We start from the raw sequence: 20,523 nt of genomic DNA on the forward strand, positions 1-20,523 counted from the left end.
TTTTAAATTAAAATAATTAAAATTAAATTAAGAATATTATACAGCCAGTTATAAAATAAATATACAGAGAATTTTTGCTGTTGTTGTTGTTTTATACTAACAGAAACTTTTTAGTCACAAATAACATTTCTCAAATATTTCTTACATGCCAGGCATCGTAAACATAAAATAACTGGGAATAACTATAACATGAAATGTATAAGAGGTACATGACGAAAACTATAAAACTTTGATAAGGACTATAAAAGAAGACAAACAAATAGATAAATACAGTATAAATATTTGCTGGTCTTGAGCAAGAAGACTCTGTATTAGTCCCTAAAACAGGTAGTAAATTCAATGCAATAACAATAAATTTCAATATCTTCGTAGGAATTTAACAAAACATTGCTAAAGTTTATCTTGAAAATTACTAAAAATGGCCAGGAAAATTTGTATGATTCTATTTTAGGAATAGACAGAGAGTTGAACTGCACAGAAAGGTCTGAAATAGATTTATGTAAGTATACAAATGTAGTATATGATAAAGTTGACTTCTAGTCTGTGGATTTGAAGTGTATTCTTTAATAAAGTGTTGGGACGGTTGACAAGCTCTTCTGAAAAAAGTATTAAAATAGCTATTTTATGTTTACCACAATATATTAGATTTTTTAATTGTAATATAAAACAATGAAACCAGAAAGTTTAAAAAAAAAAAAGGAAAGAAGGGTCATTTTTTTCTAGCCTTAGAATACACAAGGTTTCACTAAATGAAAATCATAATAAATGATATAATAATATTAAATTATATAATAATAAATGAAAATGAAGTTTAGAACTTCGGTATGGTAAACAAAAGTAAATGAGATTTAAAGGCACACAACTAGGATAAATTGTATCAAATAAAGAGTTAATGTCCCCAAATAAACCAGACACTCAAATAAAAAAATAGGCTAAGGAAATGAACACGCAGTTCACAAAGGGAACACTGCAAAAATCTAAGGAACGGGTGTCAGCATCACTAGTAACAAATAGAAATGTAACAATATACAAGTTTTGTTCATTATGTTTGGAAAAGTGACAAAAGAGAAACCACCAGTGTGGGTGGAACGGTGGGGAAAGAGTCACCTTCAATGCACTGTGGATGGAATGTCAGTTGGAGTCTTCTGGCTGTCCTGTTGTCAATTTGTACCAAAAGTACATCTTTGACCTGGTACCCCAATTCTAGAAATTTATGGTCAACAGATAATCAGACACATTGTTCATTGCAATGTTGTTTCTACTAGGGATAAATTGGAAACAACAGAAATGTTCATTAATAAGATTATTGGCTAAATAAACAATAGTATATACAAATAATGAAATATTATGCGGCCTTTAAAAAGAATAATATTGTATATATTCACATCACTGAGTAGATAAATGTTCAGAAAATATCACTTAATGGAAAAAGAAATTTCAAAGCAAAATATATACATATCTTATATATTTTATATATATGTATATATATATATAAAATATACAAGATATATCTTATAAAATTGTGAGCTCACATATGTGTACACAAATAGTGAGTGTCAGTAAGGATGTTCTCCAGGTGCTGGCAATGGGTACTTTAGTGTCATGAAACTGGACGTGCCTTTTATTCCCTTTTTCATAATTTCTTTATTTTTTAATTTTGTATAAATAATAAAGCACAGAGTTTTATCATTAAAAAATACACCAAAAACATTTTTAAAAACAAAAATTAAAAATTCGCCTACTTTTTATCTTGAACAACTCCTCAAGTCCATTTTGGGACCTGAATGACCCTGTCGTCCTGTGCCCACGGACCGGGGTAGCCCTGCGTCCTCGGGCACTGCCGCCAGCGCTAGCTACCTGATCACTGCAGCTTGCAGAGGCCCTGCAGGCAGACAGGCTGGAGCGGCAGGTGGAGGCAGCTCCCCAGGGCCCTTGGTGACGCGTTCAAGTTGCCTAGACTGGGAGCCTCAGAGCACACTCTGGATGGGGAGCAGGCACAGATCAGAGGCTGGAGGTAGGAGAGGGCAGCTGGGAGCCATCGCGGTTCCTGTGTTGGCTCTGGAATTTGGGCGAGGAACAAATGAGGACCTGGAGAAAGACAGCTTCTAGCATTTATGAACTTTGACTCCAGGCTTGGCTTATCTAGTCCTGTGTTTCCTAAACTTCATGTCTACAAACGGCTTTTACTGTCATTTATTTAAAATTTTGCTTTAGATCGACTCATTGTTGGTTTTGTTGTTGTTGTTGTTGTTGTTGTTGTTGTTTTTGGTTAAATCAATTTACTGTAAAGGGAAACTTTTTATGATTGTTGTCATTGGAAACCAAGTTACCAATGAAAAGTCTATGGCTGTATAAAGTAAAACAAAGTAGAAAGAAAAAAAGTTTTATGTTGTTTCCAGCAGGAAGCTGTGAACTGAGCCTCACACCCCTCTCCTTGTTAAACTGGCAGATCAGCAAGTTCTAGAAAGGTCTTTCAAATACACTCAGAACTGAGACTTGCTCTTTAATGTCGAGGAAATAGCGTTCTCACTACACATTCTGCCTTATGTCCACACACCACGCCAGGTCATTTCATGGCCCACATGCTCCTTGGAGAGCTTGCCGATCTTGCCTGGCACTGACCGCGTCCACTAGCATCAACTCTGCTCCCTGCCCTCCTGGGCAGCGGTTACTCTTTGAGATGAAGCCACGTGAAGGGTGGAATTGGCCAGGCTCAGGCATCATGTCCACCTTGTTCGGCCGGCTCTGCAGGCCTTCGAGGACATCTACCTGGAGGAGCGGAAGACCATCAAGGTTCTGCTCGAGTACGCCGACAAGATGTTCACCTACGTCTTCGTGCTGGAGATGCTGCTCAAGTGGGTGGCCTACGGCTTCAAGAAGTACTTCACCAACGCTTGGTGCTGGCTGGACTTTCTCATCGTGGACGTGAGTGCAGCACCTCAGGGGAGCAAGGAGGGGGAGGCCTACTGCTGGCATGACCAGGGGCCGAGGCAGAGGGACGGAGGGACAGAATGGCAGGGCTGGCAGGAGTCTGCAGGCTAAAGTGGAGGTGCTCAGCTGGGGAAGGGGGCCAGAGTCTGGGGTCACAGAAGGGTGACCTGGGCCCTCTCATCAGAACCCCCAGTCTGGGGAGACAGAGGAGCAAGGAAAGACCTGGGCCTTGTTCTCAGGAGCCCCCAGCCTTCTGGAGGAGACTGGACCCACCACGCGAAACAGCATAGAGCAGTCCAGGCGGGGTGTGAGCCAGGCCAGGAGTGGGAGCTTCCCCTCTCAGAAGTAGGGGAGCAGACAAACCTGTGTTATAGCATTGACCACGGCATGTTGTGAAATGTCTGTCAGGCCCACTAGACACACAGCCAGTTAAGAGCCTCTGCGCCCACACACAGGAAGAGGCTGTCTGCACAGGGGATAGAGTGAGCCAAGGCAGAGGGGACAGGGTCGGCAAAGAGGTGCTGGGCAGGCAAGAGAGATCCTCCTGGCCCAGGGAGAACATATCATTTGGGAAGGATAAGTGGGAGCGGAGGTGCCGTGAGGAGGAGGAAAGCCATGAACGCTGGCCGAGGCGTTCTGGGTGCTGCCCGGGTGATCGGGTAGCTGGCAGGGCTTGCCTGCCCGGGCTGTGACCAGGGAGGGCCTGGGGCAGGCGGTTGGCACATCCTCTGAGCACTCAGTTGGCAGATGGAGTAGGAAGCCCCTGCCCCACAGATACCCAGACCCCAGGACACTGCTGGGTGCCAAGCAGGGTGAGTCCCAGGGCCAGCAGAGATGCTGAGCACAGTCAAGTGGGAGAGAAGCCAGAGGAAGGAAAATCAGACCGAGTGCGGCAGCCCTGGATCTACGGTCCTCAAGGGCAGAGGGAACCCGGTAAAGGCAACAGGCTCAGGTGAGGACTCACTTGGCCGTGGCAGGTCCGCAGAACAGAATGTAGGTCAGGATCTGCAGGCTGGGAAGAGCTTTCCAGAAGGTGCCCATGGCTTCGGGGCTTGGCCTTAGGCTCTGCCCACCAGCAGGGGCTGTGTTTGCAGAAGAAGTTCAGGCCTGTGCTCTGTCCCCACACCCTTCTCAGAAACCAAAGGGAGGGACTCAGTGCTTACGAGGCTTAGCCAGGGGTCCAGGCTGGGTGGAAGGTCAAACCTTGAGTGACTGTGACAGAGAGGCTCCTTAGGTCAGAGTGTGCTCAGAGACACAGATCCAGGGCATTGGACCTCCAGTCCAGACCTCTTCCTATCACCCCAAGTGGCTGAGAGGATGCTAATGCTGGGGCGAGGGCTGCTGCGGTGGCAGAGAGGGAAGGAGGGTGCTCTAGGTGCCTTTACAGCCTGGAGCCCGTGAGAGGAAGGAGAGGACCCCGAGGCCTCCCTGCCGTGGGGCTGTGGGAGGACCTGGGAGCCTAGCAGCTCCGTCTGGACGCTCCCTCACCCAGCTGTTCCTGCAGCTTCTTGGGAAGTCAGGCCTGCTGAGGGACTGCCCCAGGGCAGGCCAGAGGGAGTCTGCAAAGACTTCTGGGGAAGGCCACCCACACCCCACCACCTGCCACCTTGAGAAGCTCAGCTGAGTCTGGGCAAAGGGGGCTGTCGGTGCTTCCTGCCCAGTCCCAAGACTGGACAGTTAGCCCGTGGAGAAGGAAGCCGAGGCTCGCAGCAGAGAAGGGCCTTGTCCAAGGTCAAGCAGAAAGAAGTGGGTGCTGGAATCCAGCTCTCCTGGCACTGGCCATGCTTCCCCCACCCCCACACCTCATGGGAAAGGCGGTCTTCAGGCCTCAGATTCTGGAAAAGGCAGTTTCCAGGATCAGTTCATGCATTTTTTCGATAAATACTGTGAAGCCTCTATGTGCAAGCGCTATCGTAGGCACTGCAGATCTCAGAGAGCTAAACAGACAAAACCCCTGCCCGCAGGGAGGAAAGAGACTGCAAGCAATACGCGGACTAAGTAAGCCACTTTTTTATTATGTCAGAAGATGAAGAAAAGGGAAGCAGAGAAAGGGTGAGGAGGGCCAGGACGCCTGGGGAGGGGAAGGTGCAGATCACAACTCTAAGGAGGCTGGCCAGGGTGGGCCCACTGAGGCAACGTTTGAGCAGATTTTAAGGAAGTTGGGGTGAGCCAGGCTGACGTCTGCAGAACATCCCGAGTGGAGGCTGGAATGACAGTGCCAAGGTCCTGTGGTCAGCGTGTGCCTGGCGCTCTTGAGGAACTACTGGAGCAGAGTAAGTGGGCAAAGCGGGTGCGGGAGACGAGGCCAGATGCACGAGGCAGAAGGGGTGCAGCCTTCGGAAAACAGGTGCTTTTATTTAGAATGAAATGGGGAGACATGGCAGGGCTTTGAACGGAAGGATGACACGAACTTAGTCGTGATATTAAAAGATCACTCCGTGGGGAAAGAAAGGGGGAGGGGACGCGAGTGGAAGCAAGGACGGCTACGGCCGTGATCCAGGGGCGGCCGTGATCCAGGGGCGAGATGACGGTGGCCCGGCCAGGACGGTGGCAGCGGAGGTGGTGAGAAATATCTGAACTTCCGATGTATTTTGAAGACAGAGCCAACAGGAGATCCTGACGGGCTGGATGTCGGGTGTGAGAGACTGAGAGGAGGCAAGGGTGACGCCCAGACTGGTGGCCTGAGCAGCTGGCAGGGTGGAGTCGCAGCAACCGGGATGGGGGATGGGGAATGGCAGTGGGGAGGGGCGAGCTTCGGAAAGAGGGGAAGCAGGGGTGGCCTCTGGGAACTAGGCAGGCAGACTGGCCCCTGGGGCCCTGCCCTCAGGACGGGGTCCCTGGGAGACACCCCTCCACCTCTCCAGGGATGGGGACCCACAGGCTGACGCCTCGTGGGAAAGCTGGTCTTCAGGCCCCAGTGTCTGGAGAAGGATGTGAGGTGAGTAGGGTCAGCACAGAAGGTGATCCTGGCACCTTCCTTCTCCAAACCCCTCCGCCCAGCCCACCCTCGCCCGATGCCTCCGAGCCTTGGAGGAGGCTGGGGGAGTCAGGCAGCCCCTCACCACCCCCAGGCTGCCTTGAGTGCCGAGGTGCTACTAATGGCAATTGCAGGCGAGGTCAGGCATGAGGCCATTTCCAACCTGTGATCCCAGACCCGCAGTGAAGTAAGAGAGCCTGGATGCCCGTGGAGCTTTAGAAGGATAAAATCTGCGGGGTGGAAGTGCCACGCTGGGGGCGGGGCCGAGGAAACAGCGCTGAGGCTCCCGTTGCCCCAGTGTCTTCCCCGGGCCTCCCGTCTTTGAAGATGTCGGGATGTTGCCAAGTCCAGCCTTGGGGAAATGCCCCAGGATAGCTTGTCTGCTCATGCGCAAGGCAGGGCGGTCCTGCCCTCCCCCAAAGAGGCAGGCCCAAGAATTTGACTTAAAACAAAACACATGGGGACCAAAAGCCCAGGCTTTGTGTCCCTGCTCCTCCACACCAGCAGGTGGCTTTTGAGGCTCCCAGGAAAGGTCTGAGAGCCAGAACACCCTTGGGCTCGCCCCGAGCCTCCTGGGCCCCAGGAAGCTTGGCCCGTGCCTGTGGAGATGCTGCTGCAGGGGACAGTGAAGACTGGACGCAGAGAGGCCTGCTGCTCTCTCACACCCGGGCTGTTTCAGGTGGGCCGGGGCCCTTCCACCTGTCTCTGGAGCTATCCCCATGGCCCTCACCTTGCCTCCCACAGGTCTCGCTCATCAGCCTGGTGGCCAACACCCTGGGCTTCGCCGAGATGGGCCCCATCAAGTCACTGCGGACACTGCGTGCGCTCCGCCCCCTGCGAGCCCTGTCACGATTTGAAGGCATGAGGGTAAGAAGCGGGGGCGGGGGCGCTGCCTTCTCACCAGGCAGTGGGAGGTAGCTCCACTGAGGGGACTCTCAGGCTCACATGCTGACTAAGCAGCCGACCTGGAGCTGGGACCGTGGCCCCTGACTTGGTAGGAGCATAGGGCGGAATCTCCAGGAGAGGCATGGCTGAGCTCAGGGACACTCGGGGGGTAGAGGACATCCGTGAGGGCCAGGAAAGCACTGGTCGAAGGAGAAGCAAAGCCCTGGCATGTGGGCGTCTTCACTGCAGCCCAGCCCCACTAGCCCTGGGCCCCCCAGCTTTTGCTCTCCCGTGGGACCTCGTCTCTGTGTGTGCCCCCATTGTGTGTGCCCGTGTGCGTCCCCTGCCTCCTGGCACACATGGGCCACCTTCCTTCTGTCTACAATGGGCAGCAGGTAGCGTGAATGAAGCAAGAAGGAGCAAACTGTATTCTCATTATCAGTTTATATTTGCTTAGTAAACTCTTGTGCATTATTTTCTAAGTGTAGAGCCCAATGCATCTTTCAAGTCACCAAGTTTTACTGAAGAATGTGCACATGTAATGCAAATTTAAAATCCCATCAAGAAAAAACACTACCCAAAACACATAGCTAGAAAATAAACATGTGTGTGTGTGTGCACATGCACATGCATTTTGATTTTACAAAGCGCACACAGTTCTGTGTGGCTTCAGCAGACAGCAGGCACTGGCACAAAGCCCCATTTGGTGGTTGGTTCTGAACTTTGCCCACAGCCCCAATTCATGGAGAAACAAATGGCTTCTTCACATATGACTAATCCAACCTAAGTTAAACGTCTCTTTGGAAGCAAGGAATTTGATCCCAGAGGGACATGGGCGAGATGCCCGTCACCAGTTGCCTCTGCTGAGGCTGTCGGCCACCGAGCCAGCCAGGAGCTAGTGAGGGTTGGGTTTCCCACCTGGTTCTCAGGTTCATCACGCCTGCTGGGGAACCAGGGACCTCCTCTCATTTGCCTGTGTCAGCATTACCCACCTCGGCCCCCGACCCACCCCACAGCCCTACAGCAGCTTCACTTCCAGGTTGTGTGGCAAGTAGGACAGCTGGGTACTAAGTTAGTGGAGTGAGACACCCTATATGCCTTTGCCCAGGAAGACTCTCCTGGGTGCTGTGTTTCTGGAGGAAGAGCATGAGGCAGTCGCTCTGTGGGGTCAAAGGGCCACTCCCTGGGGGTTAGGGGGGCAGAGGCATTCGAACCACCCGCCCTCTCAGCCCTGCTCCCACGGCAGCATTGGAGAACTGTCAGACACCCTCCACACATACCACACGGAGGTCCCAGGGCACACTTTAGGGGAGAACACCCCCAACCCAGTAGCCACAACCCCCAAATAAACCAGAAACTTAGCTCAGAGACTGTGTCTCCAGAAGCCCTTTCCCATCAGTCTCTGGCATACTCAACTACGGAGACCCTGTTGAAAATTAGGCTTGAAGGTCATAGATTCGGGCCGGGTGAGGAAGGGAAAAGCAGTTGTCTGGATTCCCGTCAGACTGCAGGGTGCAAAGAGAAAGGTGTGCGTGCTCTCTCACTCCCTCACCCCACGCCAGGGCACCAGCCATGCGTTACCCTTCCTTGGGGCCAGGAAGTGTTCCCGGACAGGGGCCTGTAGCCAGGGAGTTCCGTAGGTTGCCGGGAGGGATGGATGGTCTTGAAAAAGGCGTAAGCTCTGGGCACCCCCGGGAGCTGAGTCTCTTCTCTGTCCACTTGAGGTTGTGGTCAATGCCCTGGTGGGCGCCATCCCATCCATCATGAACGTCCTCCTCGTCTGCCTCATCTTCTGGCTCATCTTCAGCATCATGGGTGTGAACCTCTTTGCGGGCAAGTTTGGGAGGTGCATCAACCAGACTGAGGGGGACCTGCCTTTGAACTACAGCATTGTAAACAACAAGAGCGACTGTGAGTCTTTCAACGTGACTGGCGAATTATACTGGACCAAGGTGAAAGTCAACTTTGACAACGTGGGGGCCGGATACCTGGCCCTTCTGCAGGTGGTAAGTCTCAGAGAGGAAGGACTTGCTTCTTCCCACTGGTTCTCCAGCAACAGGCACTTTCACTCATGGTGTGGGCTGGAGGGGGACAGTGGGGCCACTCTGGTTCCTCATGAGAGGGCCAAATTGCCCAAAGGAGGCTAAGGATTCTCCAGAGACTTCTTGGCTCCTTGGGAAGTCCCCAGATTTTCCACTCTAGAGCAGACGCTACATTCTCCAAGATGCATGGCATGGGGGTTCAGCACTGCGGCTGGATCAGCCCCCCAGCCAGCAGTCAAGTTGGCCTCCTCATACTATCAATTTGGCAGTGTGATGGTGCAGGTTAAAAATGAAAGACCACAGATAACCAGGGATGGAACTATTGGCCAAATTATGACTCTGGCCCCCCCTCTTTTAGTGATATCTCCTGCATTATTTAAAAGAATATATTTACTTTCATCTCTGATGTGCAATTTGTGTGATATTTAAACACATGGCCCTACCCAGTCTTTCCAAAATTTTCATTGGTTTGTGAAGACAGTGGCTTCAGTGATTATAATGCATGCTGTAAAATTATACTATGGATAGCCTTGACAACAGAAATGCAAACAGAACAAATAAAGCTGCAGCTTGCTTTTCTTGCTATCCCAATCTTACGCCCAGACACCTGTGTCTGGGCCTCAAGGCAGAAGAAAATTCAGTGGGACTCTCACCTGAAAACTTAATGCACATTTGCTCACACCTCCACCCACCCCTTAAGTCCCAGTAGGAGCTTTCTCCAAAGACCCTTGAAATACCTCATGGAGAACAAGATTAGAGCCAGAGAGCTTTCTATCCCTGTGACTGTACCTCTGAATGTCATAACTTGGAAGGAAAGGCTCTTCTCTTGTAGACAGAAGAGTCTGCCATTTCAGGCAGAACCATGCAGTGGCTGGAAAGAATTCAGTCACAGGCATCTCGTAAACTTGCGTGGTCCCCAGCAGTTTCCAACGCATTTGCAGGCCTCTCTGGACAGGTGAGGGCCTCGTGCACAAGGAGCTGAAATAGCTTGCCTTCTGTGGGGCAGCCTCAGTTTCCCCTTCTGCCCTGCCTGCCTCATAAAAACTCTCAGACGTGGAAAGTTTGTGCGGACAAGCTTGTACCCTAAAAGGAGGCTCAGGGTGGGACTGGATTTTGCCAAGGACCCAAGTGAGACCCACTGGGCGGTCAGGTCCCACCACCAAGCCTGTCTCCCAGGCACCTTCTAAATCTTCACAGCAGCCCAGACTGGGGCAGACAGCGCAGCGAGCACCAGGGCCCTGTCTCAGCCAGCCTCCCTTTTTACTGCCCTGCTGTGCTTGAGCCAGCTTGTGTGGGCTCACGAGAGCTCATTGTTACATTTTTAGACATTTTGCAAGCTATTATTAAAAATTATATTTTATCAACTTATAATGAACCAAATGATATTAAAACAAAATGAAAACTCACCACTACTGTTTAGTATCATTTATGCTCTTGAGGTTATTACGTGTATTGTACCGAGGAAGTGCCGTAATGCTTGCTATGTTCTTGTGCGTCCTTTCCCAACTCTGCATCAGCGACAGCGCATTAACAATGCGAAATCAACCAGGGCGAGAGGATTTACGTCGGGGAAACTGGCAAACCCAACCATCAGGGCTTTTTTCTTCTGGAAGCCATTTGTGTACCATTTATGCACACACCACTAATAAAAGGCCCCCCTTAAGTTCAAGGGAAAGTTGGGATTCTTCAGGGACCTTCTCTGAAAGGCTGTAGAGCAGAAGCCACAAGGTTCTCTGAGGTGCATGACAGAGGGGACCAGGTCAGCACTGGGGTTCGCCTTAGGCTAGAACAGAGAGCCCAACCCCTACCTCTCCATCCCTGACGCCCGCTACAGGACTCTGTGCTGTTTTCGAATCTGAAATGAGTGTGGATCTGAGGCCTCATCAGTCTCTCGGCCAATATCACGAGGCTTATTCCTCCACTGTGTGGCCTTCTTGGAGTGTCTGCTCTGCCGGCTACCCCTCCACCCCCAGACCTGAACGAGAAAACCTTTTCCTGACCTCCCAGCCCACTGCTGAAGGGTTGGGGTGGGCTGCTAGCTTCTTGCAGGCAGCTACTTTCTGGCCTCCCCTGTCCAAACAGGAGCCCTAAGTAGCTCAATCGATTCAGAGTTAAATGGTTTTCTTACTTTTGTCTCTTCCTTCCAGGCAACATTTAAAGGCTGGATGGACATTATGTATGCAGCTGTGGACTCCAGGGGGGTAGGTCACCATACCGGCCTTTCCCACCAAGTCGGGCACCTGAGGCTCCTGGCTGCTTGGCCACTGGAGACTCAGTGTCTGCATCTGAAAGCCCACCCCGCACAGGCCAGATCTCCTGTGTCGACCTGGAGTCTGAGCCTCTCTGGAATGCCCAGACCTGGCCTTGGAGCAAGGTTGCATGGTCTCCCAAGGAGTCCCAAAATTCTCAAATTTCTCAAATTAAATTCACTGTAGTTGACTTGAATCTTAAATCTTACCCCAGGAGGATGAGCTGGAAGCGACAGAGATTCAAATCAAGCTTCTCTGTCCTTGTGTACCATGCAATCACATTGACAGTCCACTGAAGACTGAGAGACGCTCCATATTCTCAAACCTCCCGCTGGCCCAGGGTCAGAAGCCATGCAGTAACACTGTGCCAGCTCTGAGCCCAGCAAGCCTGCACTCCTCACCTGCCACCGTCCACTCTCCTCAATGCCACCCTCAGCCACTCGGGCCCTGCTTTGTGCTCACACACTTGTGCTCGTGACCTTCCTCTGGACACCCCCTCTCTCCCCCACAGTGGACACCCCCAGCCAGCCCATCCCACTTCCTGCCTGTCTGATCACTCTGTCTGATTTCTCCTCCTTAGTATGAAGAGCAGCCCCAGTGGGAGTGCAACCTCTACATGTACATCTACTTTGTAGTGTTCATCATCTTCGGGTCTTTCTTCACCCTGAACCTTTTCATTGGTGTCATCATTGACAACTTCAACCAACAGAAGAAAAAGATACGTGGAGAATAGGCTTCCCCTGGGCCGACAGGGCTGGCAGCCAGGGGACTGAGGAGCCATTCTGGCTCCTGGCCCCATCTTGGCCTTCTGTTGGGGACAGTCCTCTGCCTGCACCAGCTGCAGTGGGGTGGGAAAGGGGTGCGTCCATGATGCAACATGCCCAGGCCTCCGAGAGTGTAGCGAGGGGCCCTACATCTGCCTTAGTCTACCTGAGAGATGAGGCTCCTGAGAGAAGCTGGGTGAGGGTGGGGACTCTTCACCTGGTCCATGATCGGGGGCAATGGGTGGGACCTGTGCAGAGGCCAGGATCCTCCAGGAACTCCATGAGAGCGGCAATGATTGGTTTGCAGGCAAACCAAGTGGGCAGGGAGAACGTCCAGCCTGGCTATGTTGGGCAGGGCAGAGGGTGGGGGGTGGGTACAGGATTTGCAGGTCCCAAGGTGACATCTCGAAGTGAATGAGAACAGGGACCCTGTAAAAGCAGGTTTGAAGAGGACTCTCTGATGCAGGATAGGGACGTACTTTTCTCTACCGGGAGAGGCAGTGAGGAGGAGGCTGACCCTGGCACCCTCACTGAGGAGACAAGATCCCTGTGCCCTCCATGCCGGAGCCTCTCCGAACCCCAAAATGAGTCTGGTGCCTGTCTCTCTGCACTTAGGGGGCCAGGACATCTTCATGACAGAGGAGCAGAAGAAGTACTACAATGCCATGAAGAAGCTGGGCTCCAAGAAGCCCCAGAAGCCCATCCCCCGGCCTCTGGTGAGCCAGGCTCCCAATTTAGCAAGCGTGGGGAGGGTCTGCTGGGGGAACCCTGCGGTGCCCTCACACAATACAGCCAACTCTCAGGGCCTCTTCATGGTCCTTCTGCCCAGCCTGGGGCCCTCGGCCAGTCCAGAGAAGGACGGGTGCTCTCAGGTGTCTGACCACACACAGCGGTCTCAGTTTCATGGAGATAGGAAGGCACGAGAAGGCTGTGACAACCAGGGGGTGCTCCCCTCCCAAGGGAACCCATCTGCCTCTAAGTGAGCCCTGGCCTCCCCTGCAAGGGTGCAGGCTTTCCCCAAGGATAGCAGGGCAGCCTTCACAGCCCCCGCCCCGAGTCATGGCCTCGTCCTTACAAACCCCTGAGTGGTAGCATCCCCTGGTGGGTAGGGTGCTGAGTCCTCTGCCAGGCTGACTTTCTTGCCTGATCAAACTGTTCTCCAAAAGAGTGTGTGGGGGGGAGCAGGGCACGGGTGGAGCAGTACTCAAAGTAATTAGGTGACACAACCTAAATCGCTCGCTGGTAAGTAGTAGTAGCCCCAGTTTTTTATTCAATTCATCAATTTCTTCTGATTCTTTCCTGTTCACCACACTGTGTTCCAGGTTACTTGTGTGTGTGCGTGTGCGCGTGTGTGTGTGCGTGTGCGCGCACATGTGTGTGTCTGCATGCGAGAGAGCGTGTGTATGTTTTCACTTATTTATAACCTGTCTCTTCCTCAAAACAATATAGGGTGGCTTACAATTAAAGACACACATAAATACAGTTAGCAGAATAAATATAATCGATTCCTTAAAAAGAGTGGAGAAAACGTGTTAACCTGGAGGCCGATACAATTACTAGGATTGAACTTTAAATTTGACCTTGAGTCTTCAGACAGTGGGAACGAAAGAGAAGACCAGTGCACAATGTGCTAAGAAACTCCGAGGAGGAGGAATCCCTTCCCGAAGATCCATCGGGGAAGGTCCCAGGGAAGAGGGGGCCTCAGGGCTGGGCCCTGAAAGCATTTCAGCGGGAGAGCGAGGCTGTTTCAGTCTCCTGGCTTCTTCCTTTCTGCGGGGCGTTGGCTTCCCCAGAGAATGGAGTAGGAGAGTGGGTGATCTGGGCCCGGAGGAGCGACAGGGGGCCCACTAGCCCATGGGGGTCCCTGCTGACCACATCCTTTGCCCTCCCTTTTAGAACAAGTACCAGGGCTTCGTATTCGACATTGTGACCAAGCAAGCCTTTGACGTCACCATCATGTTTCTCATCTGCTTGAACATGGTGACTATGATGGTGGAGACAGATGACCAGAGCCCTGAGAAGGTCAACATCTTGGCCAAGATCAACCTGCTCTTCGTAGCCATCTTCACGGGCGAGTGTATCATCAAGATGGCCGCCCTGCGCCACTACTACTTCACCAACAGCTGGAACATCTTTGACTTCGTGGTTGTCATCCTCTCCATCGTGGGTGCGTATGCCAGGTGGCTGGACAGAGAGGCCCTCCCCAGGTCAGGTCTGTCCTCCAGCCCTGCATCCGTACTTAATGCCAAGTACACCCGAGGCGCCTTCGTCCTTTTCCGGCTGCATTCCTGACCTCTCCTCCCTCCCACACACACACAGAAACACACCCTCAAGCTCTGGACCCCGCCCCCATGGAACTCTGCCTTGGGGGGACTGACTTACGCCTTTCCACCGTGTGAAGTTCCCACCTTTGGTGGAACTCAGAGGGAAATGCAGGGGCTGAGGCAGGGGCTGCCGTGGCCACGGCGATGGGCAGATGCTTAGAACCTGGAAGCAGGGTCAGGAAACGCTCTGGACGGCCCCAGGCAGGAGCGAGAGAGAGAGCATGGCCCGTGGGACGAGAGAGCAGCTTTAGAGAATGCAGGATGCCAGCAGCAGGAACGGAGCTGTTGAGGGACGATCTTAGAGGCTTTGAGAAGTACAGCATTTACCTCAGAACACCTGCCGGTTCTGGGGCTTGGCCACACAAGAGAGGTACATTTAATAGGTCAACTTGGAGCCAAAGTGTCTGAGTCAAATCCTGGCTTCTCACTGACCCAGTGGCAACCGGGATAAGTTACCTCACCTCTCGGTTTCCTCTTCTGGAAAATGAGGATGATGGTATCAGCTTACTTCCTAGGGTGACTAGAAGGGCTCAGTAGATGATATAAAATGCTCGGCCCAGTGCCTGAATAACAGTAAACACTGGACACATGTCAGCCAGTGACATCATTATTATACGAGGTGTCTGGAAAGGTCACTTGGGTCAACATGAAGGAAGTTAACTTCATCCTCTTTTATAACTTCCATCCCTGCTCCCTAAAACTCCCAACCCAGAGTAATGAACAGAGGTGGGGAAGCCTTGGAAGCCAGCAGAGTTGGGAGGCTAAGATGCAACAGGCATGGCGTGTGTGTGGCGGTGGGGGCGGGGGAGTTGTTGTGCTGGGTTCCAGCCAGCGCTTCTTGTACTTCAACGTGCCCATGAATCAACTGGGTTTGTTAAAACTCAGGGAGTCTGGGAGGTGGGGCGGAGCTATGGTTCTGCATTTCTGATAAGTGCCCAGGAGATCTCAAGGCTGCTGGTCCTCAGACCACACTTTGAATAGCAAGGAGCTAAAAATCTTGGTCCAAGCTAGGTCACCAAGATGTTGCGCACATCCCCTGAGGCCTCAGAATCCCTGATCTAGAAGATGGGCTTCATAGAACTCTGTCGTGCAGGTATTCTCAGAAGACGAAGGAACAAAGGTACTTTGCAGAGGATGTGGGGACTGCGAGTCCTCATTTTCCAAATTGAATGCAGAGATGGAGATTCAGAGAGGTAGGGGTCTCCCTGGCTCCTTGCAGTATAGAGACCCTACTCAGTGAAGCTGGGCTGGAGGGAGGACACAGATGCCATCAGTGGCCACGGTCTCTGTTGTTTCCCACAGGCACGGTGCTCTCAGACATCATCCAGAAGTATTTCTTCTCCCCAACGCTCTTCCGAGTCATCCGCCTGGCCCGAATCGGCCGCATCCTCAGGCTGATCCGCGGGGCCAAGGGGATCCGCACGCTGCTCTTTGCCCTCATGATGTCCCTGCCCGCCCTCTTCAACATCGGGCTGCTGCTCTTCCTCGTCATGTTCATCTACTCCATCTTCGGCATGGCCAACTTTGCCTACGTCAAGTGGGAGGCCGGCATCGACGACATGTTCAACTTCCAGACCTTCGCCAACAGCATGCTGTGCCTCTTCCAGATCACCACGTCGGCCGGCTGGGATGGTCTTCTCAGCCCCATCCTCAACACGGGGCCCCCCTACTGCGATCCCAATCTGCCCAACAGCAACGGCTCCCGGGGGAACTGCGGGAGCCCCGCGGTGGGCATCCTCTTCTTCACCACCTACATCATCATCTCCTTCCTCATCGTGGTCAACATGTACATTGCCATCATCCTGGAGAACTTCAGTGTGGCCACAGAGGAGAGCACAGAGCCCCTGAGTGAGGACGACTTTGACATGTTCTATGAGATCTGGGAGAAGTTCGACCCCGAGGCCACCCAGTTCATCGAGTATTCGGCCCTGTCCGACTTCGCCGATGCCCTGTCTGAGCCGCTCCGCATCGCCAAGCCCAACCAGATAAGCCTCATCAACATGGACCTGCCCATGGTGAGTGGGGACCGTATCCACTGCATGGACATCCTCTTTGCCTTCACCAAGAGGGTCCTGGGTGAGTCCGGGGAGATGGACGCCCTCAAGATCCAGATGGAGGAGAAGTTTATGGCGGCCAACCCATCCAAGATCTCCTACGAGCCCATCACCACCACGCTCCGGCGCAAGCACGAGGAGGTGTCGGCCACAATCATCCAGCGGGCCTTCCGGAGGCACCTGTTGCAGCGCTCCGTGAAGCACGCCTCCTTCCTCTTCCGCCAGCAGACGGGCAGCAGTGGCCTCTCCGAAGCAGATGCCCCTGAGCGAGAGGGCCTCATCGCCTACATGATGAATAAGAACTTCTCCCAGAGCCTTGGCCCGCCCTCCAGCTCCTCCATCTCCTCTACGTCCTTTCCACCTTCCTATGACAGCGTCACCAGGGCAACCAGTGATAACCTCCAGGTGCGGGTGTCTGACTATAGCCGCAGTGAAGATCTCGCGGACTTCCCCCCATCTCCGGACAGGGACCGAGAGTCCATCGTGTGAGCCTCACCCCAGCTGGCCAGGACACACCGAATGGCAGCCTGTTGTCTTGTGGCAAACCCAAATGTAGCCACAAACCAGCATTTGCTGGGCTTTCCTTGCTTTGGGCTTTGGGAGTGAGAGATGAGCCTCAGCCCGTGGGTTAACAAGGCAGAGTTCTGTGGCACCCATGTTAACAGCCAGAAGCAGTCGGCCAAGCCGACCATTCCGGGCAGCCTGTCCCTGGAGGCCCCACACACACTGGTGGCGTGGGCTGGTCAGGCAACACCCTGGGACTCTGAAAAGCAAGTCCACTCCAGTTCCTGAGGCAAAATATAAAACTGAGACTGTATATTAATGTGAATGGGCTTTCATAAATTTATTATATTTGATATTTTTTTACTTGAGCAAAGAACTAATGTTTTTTCCATGGACGTCGGCAGCAGTTCACACTGCTGCTGCTTCTGAACTCTGAACAGGAGACTCTGTGGAGCTGCCGGAACTCTGTTCTCAAAGCAAAGTAGAATTCAGTGTGCTTCCTACAGGCCTTCGCTGCCCGGGGGCAGAAAGGGGGTTCCCTTGCCACTGGGGCTAAGGTATCAGGAGGGCTGAACCCCTTCCCTCACATACATGTATGCGCACGCTCACACACACAGGCGACACTGGCTCCCTGCAGAGGAGTGTCGGATAGCTGCCCTTGTCCCTGCCCCAGACTAAGGGAGACAGGCCTTCCCCCCAACCCCATGGGTCATTGTCAGCAGGGGCTCACTCTGCCCTTCCATTGTCCCCACAGTCCTGTTTCCCTTCTGTGTTTGTATGCAGACCACACTGGAGTCAGTTCTGAAAAACTAAAAGCCTTCCAGGAGAGCTGGCCTGCGTCCCAGGGCTGGTCCTAGGCACTAAAGTTGCCTCTTCTTCCCAGGAGAGCTTGGCCTTCTGTAAGAGTATTAATGTGAAACCGAAGGGCCTGAGGGACCAGCCCCACTCATGGCCTGGCACTTGGTTTGTTCTCATCCCCAGACTTGGCAGGCCCTGCTTTGTAGGCCAGGAAGAGAAGGCCGAGCCCCGTGGGTTTGGGGCTAAGAAGCTCACCAGTCCTCAGCCCATCTGAAGGAGACAACCTGTTGTCACCACCAGGGCTCTTTCTGGACCTTTCTGTCCCTAGCATGGAGGCAGGAGGATTCCTGTGTGGTCCCCAGCTCCTCTCCAGACTCAGTAGCATGGAGTGGGGAAGGCAGCTTGGGTCCAGTGCAGGGAAGGAGCCTTGGGACGATCAGGCCTGGTTCCCATGCCCTGGGAGGGGAATAAACCAGGGACCCCTTGGGAGGGAGGTAGTGTGGCCTTGGACCAACACCTCTGGCTCATCCTAGGGTCCTAGTGGCCCCTGCATCCAGGCTGTCCCATAGGTCTTATGAGAAGGCCTTTTCAGGGAAAAATACTTTTTTCTAGTCCAATGACCCCCGCAGGGCCTCTTCAGCTGCTGACAATCTTATTTAGCATATGCAAATCTTTTAATGTAGATAACTGTCACCCTGAGAGTGACAGTGTTGGCTGGTGGAGCCTGAGCAGGCAGGAGCTCGGCTGCCCAGTCCCAGCTCTCCAGCAAGGCCACGCTCCACCAGGCGCCAACCTCACAGGCCACCTCTGGCGGCAGCCCGGGAAGCCGGAAACTGGCTGCTCCTAACCTACCTCGCTGAGCTGCCGGAGGGCTGGACGTTCTGAGCTTGTGGCAGTGCTGATGGCATTGCCAGCAAGTAAAGTATTACCCTTCTTCCTGTCACCCCCAAGTTCCCTTGGTGGCCCCCAGCCCCCACCCCCACCCCCCAGCTTTAGTGGTTTTTCTCTTCTCCCCTGTCCCCTTCGAGTCCAGTGTGGGATGTGGTTTTAACAATCCCAGTGACACTTCTCCGAGTGGAATTCTTATTTTTGTAGATCTCTGCACCTTGCTCTCAAGACTTGGGGAGGCATGTGTCCTCCCCACGCTCAGTGCCCTGCACGGGCAGGAATGTGGCTGAGGAGGCAGCCAGGCTGCCAGCCCAGCTGGCCGGAAGGAGACTGTGGTTTCGTGTATGTGGACGGCCTAGGAGCCTTGAGACAGGTGCCCGGGGCTGGCTGGTGACAGCCGCAAGTGACATCGGACAGCGTGGTCAAGGGCAGGGACAGACTAGACCCCACTCCTTAGCATTTAGCGTGGCTTTTTTTTTTCTTTTTTTTTCTAGAACTGCACGATGACCAGCAGGAGGGGAGGAGAAGGCAGGAGAAAGGAGGGAGGGACAAGCGTGACATGCCAGCTGTTGTCTGAGCTAATGGAGCACTTCTCACCAAACTTCGTGTATAAATAAGATACATATTTTTAAAACAAACCAATAAATGGCTTACATGACCTGGCCTGGGCTTTGTTCTTATGCCAAGACTTGACAAGGGTGGTGACAAAGGCCCAAGGAGCCTGGAAGGAGGCCTTGTCCTGAGCGAACCTAGACAGCATGGGGTCACAGGGGAAGCGGGATGAGAGCCTGAGCACAACTCAGGACGGACTTCTGGTTGTCTTCCCGGGAAAATGGCCTGGTCATGGGCTGGTCCAGGAAAAGGAGGGTGTAGGCAGAGCAGTCTGCCCCTACAAGAGGCACCCAGGACCTGCCTTCCAGGACTCCCAGTCTGGGGCATGGTGGAAAGGGAGGACCATGATTTGGGGTTCACGTGATGCAAAGGGCTTGGAAGGGTGGATGCAGCAAGGGGCAGCCGCCGTGGAGAACAGCCAGACGGTGGCACCTGTGTGTCAAGCCAGGCTTGGACCTGGGGTCTCCGACCCTCATTTCCTCGCCCTCCCCTCGCCCTCACGCCTCAGTCCCCTGCACCCCACTGCTGCTCTACCACCCCTGCCAAAACCGCTCTGCCGGCGAGCAGGGGGCCTCCTTGTGGCCGAACCCAGCAGAGCTGTCCTGTCCTCATCTTGCAGACCCCGTCCATCCACAGCATTTAACTCAGAAGACAGCAGCCCCTTCTGGAAATCTCTTCCTCAGGCTTCCATGGCACCACCCTCTCCAGGGTTCCTCCAGGCTCCTGGATTGCCTCCTTGGGGACATATCCTCCAGTGTCTGACTGGTGATCGAGCTCTTTAGGCTCTGGGCTTCTACCAAAAAGAGAGTGAGAACACTCTCTCCCCCGTGCCATGCTTTAAAGAAGAGTCTCAAATCTTTATGGGAGCCTAGGCCTCTCCTTTGAGCCCCAGGCCAGCACATCCGGCTGCTGACCTGGGACATCTCCAACTCTGAGCTCATCCGTCCCGTCGGTGAGGGCACCCCCACAGATGCCATCATCAACTACAGGCTTCCCCTCACCCACTTGCCATTCTCGCCCTGTTGGTGCTACCTTCTCCACATCTTTAAAACCCACCACGTGGTCCCTCCTTGCGGCTGCTTCCCTAGCTGGGGCCAGCATCTCGTCTCATCTCATGGTTTCCCTTCCTCTAACCTCGGCTTCCAGAGTATTTTAATCCAAGATCATTGCCTCCTGGATAAAACCCTTCCATGGCTTCCTGTTGCCTCAGGATCCAGGCAAACTCCTCCCAGGGCCCGGAGCCCTGCCAACTTCTGTAACCACATCTCTCTCTAACCCCTCAAAGGCCTAGGCGCTTCCTCCTCTCAGCCTTGTCAACTGCTGGTCCCGCCTCCCAGACACTATTCTCCTTTCCACTCAGCCTTCAGGCCTCATCTTAATGTCACCCTCCCCAACCCCTTCCCCATCACTTGCCCCCACTCTGTACAGCCCTTGTCCCAGCACTTAACATTCCTCATTGAAAATACCTGCAAAGCCCATATGTAAACAAACATGA

General features: G+C 53.0%; 1 protein-coding gene across 6 annotated transcripts in view; it reads left to right on the forward strand.

Annotated features, from left to right (window-relative positions):
- Positions 1–19,074, forward strand: part of SCN5A (sodium voltage-gated channel alpha subunit 5) — a 94,769-nt gene extending 75,695 nt beyond the window's left edge. For 5 of the 6 annotated variants that reach the window (XM_039843274.1, XM_039843277.1, XM_039843279.1 and 2 more), the window contains 8 exons: positions 2,752–2,925; positions 6,653–6,775; positions 8,518–8,799; positions 10,983–11,036; positions 11,665–11,802; positions 12,460–12,564; positions 13,745–14,015; positions 15,475–18,445. In XM_039843274.1, coding sequence (XP_039699208.1) covers positions 2,752–2,925; positions 6,653–6,775; positions 8,518–8,799; positions 10,983–11,036; positions 11,665–11,802; positions 12,460–12,564; positions 13,745–14,015; positions 15,475–16,715 — 2,388 coding nt within the window. In that variant the 3' untranslated portion in view covers positions 16,716–18,445. Of the gene's footprint in view, positions 1–2,751; positions 2,926–6,652; positions 6,776–8,517; positions 8,800–10,982; positions 11,037–11,664; positions 11,803–12,459; positions 12,565–13,744; positions 14,016–15,474 lie in introns of all 6 variants that reach the window. The other variant, XM_039843275.1, reaches the window with a different exon arrangement.
- Positions 19,075–20,523: the final 1,449 nt, after the last annotated feature.

The sequence above is a fragment of the Pteropus medius genome, unplaced genomic scaffold, assembly GCF_902729225.1.
Source record: "Pteropus medius unplaced genomic scaffold, Ma_sr-lr_union100, whole genome shotgun sequence".
Classification (NCBI taxonomy): domain Eukaryota; kingdom Metazoa; phylum Chordata; class Mammalia; order Chiroptera; family Pteropodidae; genus Pteropus; species Pteropus medius.